This window comes from Melanotaenia boesemani, chromosome 16 (genome assembly GCF_017639745.1).
Source record: "Melanotaenia boesemani isolate fMelBoe1 chromosome 16, fMelBoe1.pri, whole genome shotgun sequence".
Taxonomy (NCBI): domain Eukaryota; kingdom Metazoa; phylum Chordata; class Actinopteri; order Atheriniformes; family Melanotaeniidae; genus Melanotaenia; species Melanotaenia boesemani.
Window position 1 is genome coordinate 5882105 of NC_055697.1, and position 17277 is coordinate 5899381.

The following is a 17277-nucleotide window of genomic DNA, read 5'->3' on the forward strand; positions in this document are numbered from 1 at the left end:
ACCACAGACAACATTCCTGCCATTAAGAAATGCTGGAATCAGCAACATAACCAGTTTAGTAATAATTGTGTATCTATTATTTCACAAACGCACCTTATATTTATTTATTCATAATCTAACTAACTGATTACTAATTGCTGTTTTGTTTTTGTTTTTTTTTGCTTTTCATCTGGTAGGAGAAGAGGTCTCACACAGAAAGGCCTGAAAGTGTGCAGCCCTCTGACAAAAAGGTGAAGAAGTCTCTTGGCAGCTTCTTCAAGACCACTGTTGCGTGTCCTGCTTCTCTATCGCGTCAAATTTTTGTCAAAACCAGGGAGAGCAAAATAAACATGCTCGCGCGCAGATTACACTACCATCGCGCAGAAATTCATTTACCGAGAGGACAAAAGATCCTCTCGCGTGACAGACGACCAACTCCCGCACGCGTGTGGAAGGCCTCGCGCGCGCATTTTACGTTCCGAGCGCGCGAAGCTGGATCAGACGCGCGCGCGTTTCTGTCATGCCGCCCCCGTTCGAGGATGGCTGCGCTCTCGCCAGCGTCTCTGCCCTCGCGGTGACGTTTTCCTCGCGCGGATCAAAATGTGTTTTGACACATGGGGCGGGACAAATGCCCATTCTATAAGCCTTCTCCTGATTGGTCCGCGTACACAGGAAGTTGTGTCAGGAAGACCTTGACTGACAAGACGGCTGGAGCCGGGACAGTTGCGGTGGTTTTGGCATTTTGGCAACGATACTTTGCTTGAGGTAAGTGTATGGAGTTAGTTTTGTGTTTTTATTAAATGCAAAAAAAAATTATCTGAAAGGAAAAAAAATATATTTGATATAAATATTTTTCACACTGATAGCAAAAAATAATAATATTTGAGACTAAAAAAAGTTTTGAGATAAAGTATCTTGTTACAGCACATTAAAAAATAATTTGACATTTAAAAAAATAATTTCCTAGAAAAAAAACTTCTCTCAAAAGCCTTTCTTTACTCTCAAATATATATTTTTTGCTATCAGAGTGAAAACTTTTACACTCGAATTTTTTTTTTTTTCTCTCAAAGCTTTTTTCTTCTCGCTCTCAAAACCAAAGTCTTTGCTATCGTTTCAAGATTTTGCTATCGATGTGAAACTTGTGTCATGGGCGGGTCCATGTTACTATTGGTCAATCTCAACCGAACTGACAGCTGGGTGGCAATCTTTTCTGCAGACTGATTACGCCTTTTGTGTGTGCTGTGTCATAATCTTACCCAAATATTGGAGTCTCCGCCGCCAAAAACAGCAGATCAATGCATATTCACTATGTCTGCATCTCCCAGTGAATCAATGGTGGATCTCAGCGCAGGAACAGCAGGAGTTAGTCATGAATATGATGGCGATCATTTCTGCATACTTGTTAAGACTTTCTCCTTAATATTCAGGACTAACTCCTATATATTTGAGAGTAAAGAAAGGCTTTTGAGAGAAGTTTTTTTTCTAGGAAATAATTTTTTTCAATCAAATAATATCAAATATATTTTTTTTCCTTTCAGATAATTTTTTTTTTGCATTTAATAAAAACACAAAACTAACTCCATACACTTACCTCAAGCAAAGTATCGTTGCCAAAATGCCAAAACCACCGCAACTGTCCCGGCTCCAGCCGTCTTGTCAGTCAAGGTCTTCCTGACACAACTTCCTGTGTACGCGGACCAATCAGGAGAAGGCTTATAGAATGGGCATTTGTCCCGCCCCATGTGTCAAAACACATTTTGATCCGCGCGAGGAAAACGTCACCGCGAGGGCAGAGACGCTGGCGAGAGCGCAGCCATCCTCGAACGGGGGCGGCATGACAGAAACGCGCGCGCGTCTGATCCAGCTTCGCGCGCTCGGAACGTAAAATGCGCGCGCGAGGCCTTCCACACGCGTGCGGGAGTTGGTCGTCTGTCACGCGAGAGGATCTTTTGTCCTCTCGGTAAATGAATTTCTGCGCGATGGTAGTGTAATCTGCGCGCGAGCATGTTTATTTTGCTCTCCCTGGTTTTGACAAAAATTTGACGCGATACTTCTCCCTTGCAACTTGAAGATGTTGCTGAGTTAAATAGTTACCTCATGAGCCGTGTCATTGATGGAGAAGATGAACCCTTGGAGTGGTGGAAAGTGCACAAAATCAATTTTCCACAATTGTGCAAGATGGCCCGCAAGTATCTCTGTGTCCCTGCCACGAGTGCTCCCTCAGAGCGTCTTTTTAGTGCTGAGGGGAACATAGTAACTTGCACTCGCTCATCTTTGAAACCAGCACAAGTTGACATGCTGGTTTTCCTCACTAAAAATCTGTGAGCTACTTAGAACTACACAGAAGAATCTTTCTGGCTGACTGTGCCACTCATTTTGCACTCGTGTGTTGTTTGCTGTCGTTACTGAATGAATATAGTATTTTCATTAATGTTACTTATGGTTTAATAAGAACATACACTTGTCTATTTTGGGTTCATTGGGATTTTGATTTATCTAAAAGAAAACGTGTCCAGAACATATTCGCTTAAGAACTTATTTGTTCTCCTCAGTTTTCCTGCACTTAAGTATGTGTGATGTTAATGTTGGATATCGCTAAGCTTTATATATATATATATATATATAATTTATTTATAAACTGACTAATTAAGGTCAGACAGTGTTTAAGAAGTGTAGTTCACATGTTTAAATGTTTCATGAAACATAAAAGTTGGAAATGTTTAAGTGGTAAAGCCACAGCTTTATTTGCATTACTGTTGTAATCTGCTGCCCTTTAGTTTGTGTGACTTATTACACTTATGTTTACACCACACTTGTCTGGCAGAATTTTGTTGATTTGCCATGGTGAATACTTACTTGTTTTTGTGCATTTCCCCTCAAGTTTAGTCATACAAGACATGTACTTGAGCAATGTGCAATTAATATGCAATATAATACACTAAACTAACTTATGGCTTCACTTAATAATGTATGCCGACACAATTTCTGAGCAGTTAGTGCTGCTGAATTGATGGGTCATTTGCAGTTTTCTGTGATTTGCATGCCCATTAGCCAAAGGTCGCTATTCTGACAACGTATGGCAAACTGACAGAACACAAACTATTACAAACACATTTTTCCTGTAGATTTCATGGAAAATTGTGTTAGATATGTGTAGGATTATTTATGGTTTGACATAAATAAAAGTGAGTTGAGATATGTTTGTTTGTTTGGTTACTTGAATTAATGGATATTGAATGGATTTAACAGTATGAAGTAACCACAGAGTGAAGAAAAAAACCTGAATGGGAAAAAAAGGTGCACTGAAAATCCTGATAATCGTTTAATAATCGAATCAAAGCACCCTGAATCATAATCGAATCGAAACATACCCAAGATGGCACACCCCTAGTTTTTAGAGGAAGCACAGCTGTATCTGGTTGCATACATTCTCACTTTCATTTGATGATTAATAGCTTGAATTAAACATCATTGTAATTAGAAACCATTTAAAACATGAAATGATCAGTATAAAGGTTTTGCATCAATGAAAACAGCTTTAGGTTCATTAAGCTGGTTTTGAAAAGCTGCCAAGGGTCACAAAACCTTTTAACCCGTCAGCCTAATCACCAAAAAGCAGAAGCATAACAGAAAAAATCCACATTATTCACTGAATAAACACAGTTTTGCAGAGAAGTGCCTAATTTGAGAAAAAGTTAGATTTTTTATTGTTTGCTAGACAGAAGCAACTGCAACAACAATCAAGACGGGGTTACATAAAGCCCTGGCAGAGAAGAAGGAAGATAGTCATGAACATGTTGCACAGAAAATTTAGAAATAAAGGATCTTCAGGCAGACAAAGACCAGACTCAGTTCTTGCTGACATGTAATCATGCAATGTGGGTTGAGAGGAGATAAAAATGTGTAATTATCCCACAAAAAACTGCTCAATACAAGTCAGACTGACCCAGAGTCCTGCTGATTTTCTGAGACTAAATTCAGTATCTTCTCTAACCTAATACCTGTTTCTACACCGAGAGCCCCTAAAGCGACTGAACTAGCACAACTTAGAAACCAGGCCCAGATTTGAGCTTGTTGGGAAAATCTTCAAAACTTCCCTGAACCTATGTGGATTTGTACCCATCTTATTGATACCTTTCAAACCCTTTGATGCATTATAAGCTCTCTGTGAACCACAGCTTTACTGCAGAGTAAATGTCAGGAAAATCCAAACTTTATTTTTAGATTTATTTGGTATGTTTATTTTAGTAAAATCACCTAGTAAACAGAGGGGGCAATGAAGGTATTCTGCAACTCAGGATATTAGCGCTTGTGAATCTTTGTAAACCAAATCATGTTAACCGGTGGACAGACACAGAAAATGACAGCAAAAATGATCCTATTTCCTGAGCTCAGTTTAAGAGCTTCCAGTTGAATTTCGTCATCCAAATGCAACATCATCACCTACAAAAGTAGCACAAAATTACCCAAACACAGCCAAATCTCAGTGAGGATGAAGAAGAGATGGCCCATAAAATGACAGTATAATCATTTTAATGGGCTAGTGGCTACAGTCCCTCTGCATCATCCACCCTCAGTGCAGAACATGAAGCTTACCATCAGTCAGTTGGGGTGACTTTGAATATAGAAAGGGCAAAAACTTTTATGGATCCAGGCTGTGTAATGGTGGTGCAGCAAGGCTGGCTGGGTGGAAGAGGGAATACATGCAGTAGAGTGGGCTTGCTGGTCCTGGATAAGAGCATCAGTGTGTTAATGCAGTGGCACTAATGCGCTAGATGGCCTAAAGGAGCATTAAGGCAGCTGAATGAGTGTTAAGCCTAAATCAAACAGCTCATCCATTGTAAGCTGGACTCTTATCTGCTGGATATCTATCAGTCTCTGTTGGACTTAATTTTTGTTCTCAGATAACCTCTCTTAAAAAAATAAATGCTAAAGATCCAGCTGAGTTCTTATGCACAAATAGTTGCATAAATAAAGTGGCTTGTTTTTGTAAATCCATATGTTTTTAATCATTTTTCCTTTAAAAAATCTATTTAATGTCAAATAAAGACAAAATAACACAACTATATCTGAACATTACAACTGATTTAGGAAATTAAGTCAACTTACTAGAGCACCAAGGTTGTTTAACCACCATTAAAAGGGGAAATTTAGTTAATATTCTGAAGCAAACCACGTCAGAGGAAATTAAACAAGGGTCTTTATTAGCTCCTTTCACCAAATGAATGAAAGTAAAAAAAAGCACTGGTAGGAAAAAGTACTTTTGTAATAACCCTAAATCTTCAGGTCTGACTGGTCAAGCTTCCAACAGATTTTATTTCCACTTTCCTGTCTCAGCCATGTCATCAGTCACTTACAGCACAGTTCATAAAGTTTGGTAACTTCAAATTATCCTGAATAGCCGTTAATGCGTAAACATTCATGCTCACTTCGTCAGCTCAGAAGATGATGACACAGATGTGAATATGCAGAATCACTCTCTGGTTTAGCTCCTCTGGGTGTCTGCTGTGGCTAATAAGGCATGGGTGAAATCAGAGATCAGAGAATAAGAAAAATAAAATGTTAATGTCTGGTTGCTGCACAACAGTTTGTCTCATCGACCCTGTACCTTCGACCCCAATGGAAAAGCAGAAGATACAGAGCTGAAATTAAATCTTTTTAAATATGCTTTTGGTTGAAATGCAGAAGAACAAGCCAGATAATAAGTGCAACTGGATGTATTCATTAAATACAAAATGACAGCAACCAGCCTCTCAATGTTCTCATTTGCATCAAGGAGCTAAGTAAATTCAGCTCTGAACACATTTGAAAGTATCAATTTAAAAACTTTAGTGTTATAAACTTTTTTAAAATGACTTAGATGTTGAAATTCTCTCACTTACTTCCTTTCTTTTCTCATACTTGTTCTTTACACCGTCCAACCACTGTCACATTTACGATGTCAGCAGACTCTGGCAAATACACAGTCCTGGTGTTGTTAGACCTCTCCTCAGCTTTTGACAGTCACCATAACATCCTGATAAACAGACTAAGGGATCTCACTGGAATGTCTGGCTCCATTCATAATTGGTTCTCCTCTTACTTATCAGATAGGAGTTTCAGTGCTTGTAAATCAGTTAATGTCTAGAGCTGTCATGTGGAGTTCCTCAGGGCTCCATTCTGGGGCTTATTTGTTTTTGTTATGTTTCCCTTAAGTCAGATTATAAAACAGTTCAGTAATAACTCATCTTTATGCCGATGACTTACAACTATACTGCTCATTCAAACCCTACGAACTCCAAAAGCTGTGTTCCTTAGTTAACCCCTTATCAAGCGGGGTCATTTTGGCAAAAACGCCTGTAATATGACCTCTCCAAATTAGAATTACTGCTGTTATTGAACCCTCTGGATTTTAAGTACAGGCTTGGGCTCTTTGTAAAGGTAACACTCTCTAGTTTCACCCACAGCAATCAGAGTCACTGTAAGTATTACTGATAAAAAAGTTATACACTTTAGAACACACAGAAAAAATAATTTTTTTGGTCCTCGCCTAACCTGTACGGACAGAATGAGACCAATCTTGATGGGAAATATTAATGTTTGACCTATAGAGAGCCCTCAAAGGTAAGGAAAGGCAACATTTAAACTTTCTGCTTTTCTGTAAAAAAGGCTTTAGTGTTAGCACTGTGTGTGCGTGTCAAAATGGTTTATATCATCGGAAAGACGAGACTTTGAGCTTTCATTTGATGCGTATATTGTGGGCATTCATGACGGAGGGGCTTGCACACGTGGCTGCAATGTTGTTGATTAGTAGTCATTTACCGGGACCGGTACGTCTGCATCGTAAGGGGTTAACTGTCTGAAGCAATGGCTGAGCAACCACACACCTTCAGCTACATTTAGACAAAACTGAAACTTTAATTATTGCACCGGACAATGCCATCCCTGACATTAAACAGAAACTGGATGATTTAGGAGCCTCACATAAACCCAGTCTTAAAAACCTGGGAGTAATTTATGATGAAAAACTGTCTCTGGAGCAACACGCATCTAATAAAAACATCTAATAAAAACTGCTTTTTCCATTTGAGGAATATCTCAAAACTCAGAACACTGGTGTCAACAAGTGAGCTAGAAATGATGGTCCATGCTTTATCTTATCTAAGACTGCTGCAATAATCTGCTCACTTGTCTTAATAAAAAGGAGCTAGCGCGTCTTCAGGTGGTTCAGGTGGGGACATTTCTGACTTACTAAACAAAGCTCATATAACCCTGGTTTTAAAGACACTTCACTGGTTGCCAGATGATTTTAGAATCAAATTTAAATCTTGGTTTTAATCTTCAGAGCTCTTCACGGTCAGCCTTCCCTTTGCATTGCTGACCTGCTTCAGTCATATACACCCTGTCATAGTCTGAGGTCGTCCAACCAGAATCTTTTAATGGTCCATAGCACTGACTGATCTTTCCGAGCAGTGGCACCCAGACTGGAATAACCATCCCCTAACACTACGTAGCCTGGATTATGTGGATATTTTAAAAAAGCAGCTGAGGACATTTTATTCCAACAAGGTTTTAGTTAAACTGTAGCTCTTATGACTGATTTTACATTTTATACATGTTTCATGTATTTTATTTTGTGTCTAAAAACCCACCACAACTCGTTGAAGCAGATGGCTGCCCTCCTTAAGCCGGGTTCTGCCGGAGGTTCTTCCTTCCTGGTAAAAGGGAGTTTTTCCCTTCCATTGTCGCCTCTTGCATGCTCAGAAATGGGAGATTCGATCGAAGTCAAGATTCAATGCAGTCTGTTAATTACTAAACTTTAATTTGTTATGAATTGGCTTGTGAAGTGGTGCCATACAGATAAAGCTGAACTGAATTGTATTTTATTTAGTTGTGAATTTTATAGACTGCTTTCTCTTTGAAGCACTTTGTGACGACTGTGAAAGGTGCTTACAAGTAAACGTTATTTACTTTTCTTTTTACTTATACACGCCGCTTTTTACATTTCTCTCCTCAGTCAGCTGCACTGTGTTCAGACACTTGGTCACAAACAACATCACACATACTGAAGTAAGCTGGATGTGTGATACGTCATGGGGGAGAGATGGCACTGCCAGGGCAAATAACCAAAATAATTTACTTCAGTCATCACCTGCAAAACTAAAAAAAATCCCCACCAAATATATGAATTTTAAGTATTTAGGGTCTGAGTGTGGAGCTGAAACAGTGACTCATCAGACCAGCAACGTTTCTCCATCTTCTATTGTCCAGTGTTGGTGAGTGTGTGTGAATTGTAGCCTCAGTTTCCTGTTCTTAGCTGACAGGAGGCACCTGGTGTGGTCTTCTGCTGCTGTAGTCCATCTGCTTCAAGGTTGGATGTGTTGTGTGTTCATAGATGCTGTTCTGCAGACCTTGGTTGGAACCAGGGCTTATTTAACTTCCTGTTGTCTTTCTATCATCTCCAACCAGTCTGTCCATTCTCCTCTGACCTCTGACATTAACCAGACATTCTGGTCCAGACAACTGCTGCTCACTGGATATTTTCTCTTCTTCAGACCATTCTCTGTAAACCCTGGAGATGGTTGTGTGTGAAAATCCCAGTAGATCAACAGCTTCTGAAATACTTGGACCAACAACCATGCCACATTCAAAGTCTCTTAAATCCTCTTTCTTCCTCATTCTGATATTCAGATTGAACTTCAGCAAGTCGTCTTCATCATGTCTACATGACTAAATGTGTTGAGTTGCTGCCATGTGATTGGCTGATTAAATATTTGTGTTAACAAGTGATTGAACAGCTGAACCTGATAAAGCAGCCAATGAATGTATAATTCACATTCTACCAAATTTTAATAACTGTGTTTAAATAAACCAGTTCTTACTAAATAATTGCTTATCTTGCTGGAAACTAGCAGATTATTTAATGAGATCTTGTTGAAAAAAATAACATTTGACTACAACCCAAACCGCAGAATAATCAGTGTTATTCACTTCATTATTCACAGAGCAGCAGAAAATTACATCGCTGACCAGCTTAATGTTATCTGAGGCTCTGCATATTTGCACGAGTCATCTGCTGCTTTATCGCAGTTTCACTTAGTGCGTCAGTCTTTTGTGTGTGTGGACGCAGTGTCTTTATTTCAACAAGGCCAAGCCCTTAAATAACAAGGAAAACAAAATCTACATCTAATTTCTTCTAGATCTGTGTGTGTCAGATATTTAATTTTTATTTTTAAAAATTTAATTTATATATATGTGTGTGTGTGTATTAAATATATGTTTTTTAAGAAAGACAAGAAAAATCTTAAATTTAATTTGTGTACAAAAAAGCCCAAGTTTAATGTGAATAATTCAAATTCAGTTACAGTTCAGTTTTTAGATTTTCTATCCATTATAGTTTGGACAGAAATAGCTGAATTGAGTTCTTCCAGCACACACACTCACACACACACACACACACACACACACACACACACACACACACACACACACACAATTACTAATTTGTAGACTTCTGACCTGATTAGACTCAAAATAAGTTCCCTTTTCTCTCAAATGCACACACACTTTAAAGCACTTCAAATGTAGATTATCTCCAGCGCATCCATTGGAGTACCACAGAAGGGCACATGCATGAGCATGGCTACACATAACAAACACACACACACACATTCAGACACACAGACACCCATAAACATGGCATCAAATTCACACACTACTGCAGAAACCCACACATTTTCAGCAACAGCAGACACACACGAAGAGAAACACACACTCAGACAAACAAACTGAGTCATCCCAGCAGACAGAGACAGACACACACACCCTGGAGTCTTGTTGAGTGACAGCCGAGCTTTCCCAGTGACGAGGGGGGGGGCAGCCGAGCATGAAATTAAAGCCCTAACTGTCAAGCTGAGGACAGTCAGGACAATGACTGGCAGGTGTGTGCGTGAGACAGTGAGTACAGATGTCAGCTGAGTTACGTTCCTCTCTGTCCACATGATGTGTGATCCACCCGGGGGCCTGGACCTGGACCTGGAGGGGTTGTAATGCTACAAGGCAGCAAATACAAAACTGTGGAAGGAAAACCTGAATTTACTGACTCCTGCTGGATCGCTGATCAATAATTCTGTGAGGGCTTAAAAAGTGTGGATGCGAAGTTTAAAGGCTTTAAGTCTGGTGCTAATAATCCTGCAGCACCAAGGAAACCCATCCAGGCCACTGCATCTTCCACCTTCCCGTCTTTTTCCACTACAACCACTCTGCCATTTGCTTCTCCACCTTCACAGCTGTGTACTAACACACTCCTGTAAAATACCTTGAAATCTCCCACATTCTTTAATTACATCTGCCATATAAATCCAGCTTAATTCTTTTTTTCCTTCTAGGAACGAGAAGCGTCAGCGAATTCACTACATTAAAGCTGAATGGGGCCACAGGCAGCTAAATGAAGCATCCTTGTGCTGACATTCAGCGGAATTCTCCTTTATTGAAGGTTAACAACCTCCATTTCCTAATTAATAAAATTCCCTCTCAGTAAATCCTGAAAACGCTGCCAGAGGCTTCCGTGCTGGCCTGGAGGAGGAGAAGGGAATACAGGACGGGAGAGACTGAGGGGAAAGTGAAGCGCTGCGCTGCCCCCTGCTGGTCTATTAGAGGAAAGGACGATGGACCGCATCCAGAAAGAGAGGAATCCTCCTCTTCACACAGCATGTCATTTTATTAATTAAATAAATAAAAAGAAGAAAAATGAAACGGGGGGGGGAAGGCGTCTTTGTTTCAAATTCCTAAAACAAACAAAACCGAGGACTGGACTCCAAAGACCAGACTTTTCCTGTTATATGTTTTAGTTTGAGTGAATGCTACATTATATCTTGTATACAAGAACACATATTGCTGTTTAATAAAGAAAAATATAATTAGATGTAACAAACATTTAATCAGTTGTTGCTATTTAACAGTTTGGTGTAATAAACCATCGAACTTTTTAGTAATGGGTGAAACTAAACCTTTAAACTGTTAAAGTGATGCTGTAATTAACCTTTAAAACTGTTGTTAGAAGAGACTTTTAGCTTTATTAGAATCAAAAATATTGATCCCCAGAAAGAAATTCTTTAGGTAGGAGCTCCATGTTTACGTTCTTATTCAAATGGAATACAACTTTTAAAATTTTTACTTCTAATAAAGCTTTAAAAATGTAATTTAGGACTAAAAGTGGTATTTGGGTTGATAAACTAGTTGCAGTTTCATCTTTCAGTAGGTGCCACTGTTGCAAGTAAGTGTGGGTATGAATCTGTGCTTCTCCAGGTCTACAGAGAAATACTACAGGGTTAAAACAATAAACTATGAAATCAATCATTACCGATTACCAACTTATAGTCTTCAACATCACAGAAATTAGCTTCTAACATGGACGTCTTTATGCACGATGTGTGGCTGAAACCCAAGAAGCAACCTCAGTGTGCTTCTGAAGTCTCCTTTCTACCTCAGCCTTAACACTCTCCATGTAAGTACACTTACAGGCGACACGAGCAGGTTTCTAGAAACAAGTGTGTGTGTTTTATAGTACTTCATGTGTGACGGTGGTGTAGTACCAAGGACAGGTCAAAGCTCTAAGGGGCTGGCAGGCCCTCAGCTAATCTGCCAGCACAGAGAAGAGCAACTCATAAGACCAACACTGCCAGACGTGTGCGTGTGCAGCATTTAAAATCACATTTATAACGGGATTGTGTTGAAACAAGAGCGGGGGAAATTACAGCCTCGACTCTAAGTAGTGGATAGAGTGATGCCGGGAGGACAGGAGAATGAAACTGTAATCAATAAGGACTCCATCCCTCCCACACACGGACAGAAAATGTAGGGCAGCGTGAGCAGAGGCAGGGCTGAGAGTGGAATTACAGCTGGGGGGGTCAGGTGATTCACCACACGGCAGCGGTCATGTAGCCGAGCCGCCACACCTCCACACGCTGAGGAGTACGAGGTCAAAGCCCAAAACGAACGCATCGATCAGAGCAGACGTAGGCCTCCAGGTGGGCGGTGCTTGTTTTGAAAAATCAATTGAAGCTAATTTACTGCCTCGGTTGTGTGTGAGGTGTGTGAGGTGATTGTGAAGATGTCCATGTTGAAAATCCCAAAGGAAGATTTTAGAAGTTGAACAAAACAAACAAGTCCAGGTCTGGAAAAATCAATCATTTCATTCTATGATGTTAAAACAGTGGTAATAATTTTACTTTAAATTACACACGTCGACCTTTTAAAGAAAATGAAAGTCACTTTTCATACAGTTAAATTTCCCTCATCGGCATTTTTACCGCTGTGGTCCCTCTCTTTAAGTTTTAGTTGCTAATGTTAAAATTCTGTGAAAAAACTCTGGCTGAACGTTCCGGTCTATTATTTTAAATCTGAAATAATAAATAAAATAATAAACTGAAATCATTTCAAAACTGAAATAATAGATTTTGGAGCCAAAGAAGAAAGATTAAAAGTCAGTACTCAGCTTCAAACAGCTAAGTTAAAAACTAACAAGTCCTGGACTCAGACCTGAACTTTAGCCGTTATATTAAGACAGTTGATGTCTTAATATAACTACAATGAATTGGACTGTGTGTAAAAAGTTCCTTCAGGTGACTTAGTTGTGAATTGGTGCCGTACAAGACCAAGACCACGGAAAGGTTTTTGTCTTGACTTAAAAATCTGAATTTTTATTTTTCCTCTTTTTCTTTTGGCTTTTCCAGGGTAAGGCATGCTACGGCACATTTCACTGGGCTGGGCAGTATGTCCAGTTTTTTCTGCAGGATGGTAGATCTCGAGGACGAGCTGGTGACCACTGGATTGGACAATATCATTTATCTCAATGTAGTGTTGCATTAGAATTATATCGGATTAAAAGCTGAAGATAAGGAGAACAGTAAGAAGTGTGTCTTCCAACCTAAACAACGGGGAAACAATGGAACTCAAAGACTTCTCAAATTTAGATGCAAATTATCCTAAAAAAAAAAGTCTAAAAATGTCCAAAAAACTTTCCAATTTTTCATGTAACGTTGGCTTGAATTCAGATGGATTATCATACAAAAGTTTCATAAAAAAGAAAATTCCAGTTCTGAAGAAAACAATGCAAATCAGCATCTGGTCCAGACTCAAAGACATTTTATTGCATTTTTCACTCAGCTTCCTACTGACTACATGCAGCTTGAAGATATTTCCAGAGCAGCTGAGCATTTGTCTGGTTTCCAATTCAGTCAAGCTCATGTCAAACAAAATCTCTGAGCCTAATTTAAGAAAACGTTTTAGAAAATTTAAAATGGATTTATAATTATGTCCTTTTTTCCTGTAACTGTGTTGGTTACCTCAGTTAAAAACCTACATGACTGCAGCCTCATTGCTTAAGGGGCCAACAACTTTACAAGAAGACATCTGGATTTTTATTTATTTATTTATTTACAAAGAAGTGAAGAACAATATAAAAGTAAAGCCATGTAAGATGATGGTAAAATAGAGAGAAAGCACCATAAATATCACAGTCTAGATATACGCACCACAGCAGAATGCTGGGAAATGACCAAACAATAATCCACATCCTAACTAAGGATGTCACATTCATTTAATCTCACAATTAATCATTAATTAATAATTATTAAAATATATACATATATTATTTATTAATAATTAATTGATTGTGAAGATCCCTCAGGAGTTACAACATCCTCGTGTTGACGCTTGTGTGAGGAAAAGTGGGAATGTTTGGCACAGGAAGAGTTATTCCGTAAACAAGCAGATTCAATCCTTGTTTTTGGATTTCTGTGGTTATAGAAAAAAAAACATGTAATTGTGGAAGACGACTTGCCAGCCTGGAAAATATGACATTAACAAGTTGCAGAGAGAAAAAACTTTCACCACCTGCAGGATAACCACCAACATTGCGCCCTAAAGTGAAGGTGAATGTTCAGAAACTGAGTTACAGATCATTTAAATAAAACTTTATCATGTTATTTTCAGTTTTGTAATGGTGTACGGGTCAGGTTGGACTTACGTGACGAGTTCATTCGGATGGAAAAACTGAAAAGTCTCAAACTTTTTTGATGAATAGCTTCACTTGTCAAACATGCCTTTAGTCGGGTTGTAGAAGAAATCATATTAATGTCACATACATGCTCTTTCTTCTGTCTTTATTTCTACCGTTCCAGTATCATTTATGTGTTAAACAGCAGCTATTCTGCTAAAGGACAGCTGGAAGTCAAAGCTAGCTAAATGGTTTTCCTTTGTTTCTAAATTATCTATTTAGTGTGAAAAGAAATGTTGAAAACCATTTTTATAATGTCGTTTAGGCCTAGGTAGAGGACCTGTAGCCTTTTCATCTGTTTTCCAGAGTTAATATGTAGGATTTATTGGTTGTTTACAGAGCAGAGGGGATTTAGTTGGAATGAGACTTCTTGGTTACTTTACTTTGTTTCTATAATATTTTGTTATGTTGGTATTAAAAGATGGAAATAAATTAAATTTAAAGGACTTTTCGGAGTCTTCATGTGATTTTGCACATTTATAATAAAAATGATGATAATCGTAATATTGTGATTATTTCTCTGACAATAACTGACAATCTATAACCATGACATCCCAAATCCAGTTACACCTTAACTTCAAGTTACTTTATCACAGAAAAGATTGAATGTGCATTCGGCTGTTTTGCTTACACTCTCAATTTAAGTCCCCACGCTGCTCCTAAATTTTGGGCCGTTAGCCAGTTTCTTAGCTGAGTAATAGTTTGAGTTTTCTCATTGATTGCTGCGACAATTATAACAGAAAAGAGTAACTACTTGACTGCTATTGTTAATAACATCAGTTATATGTAAATTTCAGGGTACCAGACATAAACAAAAATGGGCCCAAGAGGAAATTAGAAAGTAGCAGCATCACAGCAGAATGTGGTAAACCATGACTATGATGCATTCACTGACTGGGGGAGGTCTGCTTCTACTGATTATAAATGCCAGATTGTGATGTAAGCACGGTGATGACGCAAAAGAAATTTAATCTGAACCATAGGCAACCTCAACATGAGGCGTTCAAACTCATCTGGTAGGCTGGGAACTTAATGTTTCCTCATATAATCATCTATATACACACTTTACTAATAAGTTGCAGCAGCACTTAACATAATCGGTTCAGTCTGCATGTGCAAAACATTGTTACATTAAAAAATGTCGGCTTTTTTGTTTATATTAAGTGGATCCTTGTTTATGTAAATCTGACTGACATGCTTTACTCTTGTTGTATTGAATATATGCCGAATTGAGGGGACGTCCGCGAGGTTTTAGAAGACCTCTTTGGTTAAAAAGCATCTTTGAATATGCTGAAGAAAATGATCAACTTTCCCTTTTTGTTAATGGAGTTCGGGGAGGGTTTTGTCCGGCACCTGACGGCAACTGATAGGCCGGCCAGAGGCAAGGTGGCCGATAGCTGCAGCCGACACACAGAAGCAGATGCTACCATGTTCTTCTCCACAGGCCGTGAACGAGCACAGGACACCGCAAACTCAGGGTTGACTACGCAGGACACGCACGTTTTCCGTTCATAAATAAAACAGTCAAGGACATGACATCGATACTATCGAGAGAAAACTGCTTGAAGTTACCTACATGTAAGCAATTTCTGACCGGAAGTAAGAGTAGGTCCCTTTCAAAATACAAGCACAGCCGAGAAAAATAAAATAAATATTTATTCTAAACTGGCCCTTGAATGGGTAAATTTAAAATGTATTTCTATATGAGGTTCTTCATAATCACTGCCATGTTCTTGATCGTAATACAGCACTTATACAACATCATCTCACCAAATGTCTTGTCAATAATATTCCTCCAGAGGGTGTAAAACTCATGTTGTTGTTTGTTTTTGTAAAACAATCCATTAACTTCAGAAAAAGAACTTTATCCCATGCCTCCATAGGTTTGTATTCGCTTTTTAATGCCACTATCCAGAATGTTACATTCTCATGAAAAAATGCAGGCGTTTAACGAGGATTTAACTTTCGAAAATTTCACCGGAAATACTTTATTTTATAGTTACCTTGGCAAATGCCGCTCAACATTATTCATTTACACTTAATTCTACCTGGAGAAAAATACTAACGTAACCCGTTTACAATCTAAAATTAACACGTGGTTAAGAAATACATTTTAGCCAGAATTAGTCGCTTGTTGCTATGCAACCAGTCTGATGTATGGATGTGAGCACTGCTATAGATGAGTGACTCCCCATCAGAATAACATTACAGCAGGTTGCTAGCTTTGGCAGCCGTTAGCTGCCAACTTCTCTCATCGTTTCATTTTTCATTGACAGATTAGTGACTTGGGAGGTTTTAAAATCAACAGGGTCGGTCTTACCTTTCGCCTCACAGTCAGCACAGTACTTGTTATCTTCCTCTCTCAGCAGTTTAGACAGAATGGCCTGATGCTGCTCATTCAGTTTCTGGGCTTTTTCTCTCTCTGACCGCGTCGTCATGTCGCTTTTCTTAGTTTGGAAGTTAGTCCTTCTTATGAAGAGTCGTCAGAAAAACCGCGGAGTCCTCAGCTTGCGTTAAGGGTGGGACATCCCCGTGTAGCTGCGCTGCACTGCCTCTAGTCAATTAGCTTGCAACCTGCTAGCAGGTAACATGGATCTGAAGCATCATCATCATCATCATCCCTGCTGCTTTCATGACTGTCGGAATTTTGCAGCGGCATCTGGTTCAGAACCAGAGAAGCACTGTAGACACAAAAACATTTTCATTTCCCTCTGTTCTCTAATGGATCTCACGTGCATCAATCCCAAAACCTAAATGTGTACAGGAAGATTAGATTATCATTTGTTTGTTTGTATGTTTGTTTGTTATTGCTTTTAATTTCATCCTGAAACCTGGTTTTAGTTTAGCTTGAATTTCAGATTTCTTTTAGCTATTTGTGGTTAGAAGAAACCAATAAATTACATTTTATACAAATATATGTATAATAGTAATTATATATTATACATATCCTATTACATTTTACCTAGATATATATATAATTTTAAATAAAAAAGAATGTCTCTTCTGGCTGTTTCTAAAAAAATTCCTTTAATTAAGAACCTTCCACCATTCCTTAAAGTCTGCCTAATTTCCCAGGATGGGCAGATGTGGAGTGAATCTGGGATATGATGCTGCCGTTGTTGTGCTAAGCCATGGAAGTGGTTTTCTAAAGTTTCCTAAATGACCTAAAGATTTGGTTTAGTGTCATCAGAATGCCATCTTCCTCTTTTCTGGGGATCCACCAAGGCCTTTAGGCAAACTCTACTTATGTTTTGTGTTGA

General features: G+C 38.8%; 1 protein-coding gene across 2 annotated transcripts in view; it reads right to left on the reverse strand.

Moving 5' to 3' along the window:
• Positions 1–16610, reverse strand: part of smap1 (small ArfGAP 1) — a 149867-nt gene extending 133257 nt beyond the window's left edge. For both annotated transcript variants that reach the window (XM_042010277.1, XM_042010276.1), the window contains exon 1: positions 16338–16610. In XM_042010277.1, the coding sequence (XP_041866211.1) occupies positions 16338–16455 (118 nt within the window). In that variant the 5' untranslated portion in view covers positions 16456–16610. The remainder of the gene's footprint in view (positions 1–16337) is intronic.
• Between the last annotated feature and the right edge of the window lie 667 nt (positions 16611–17277).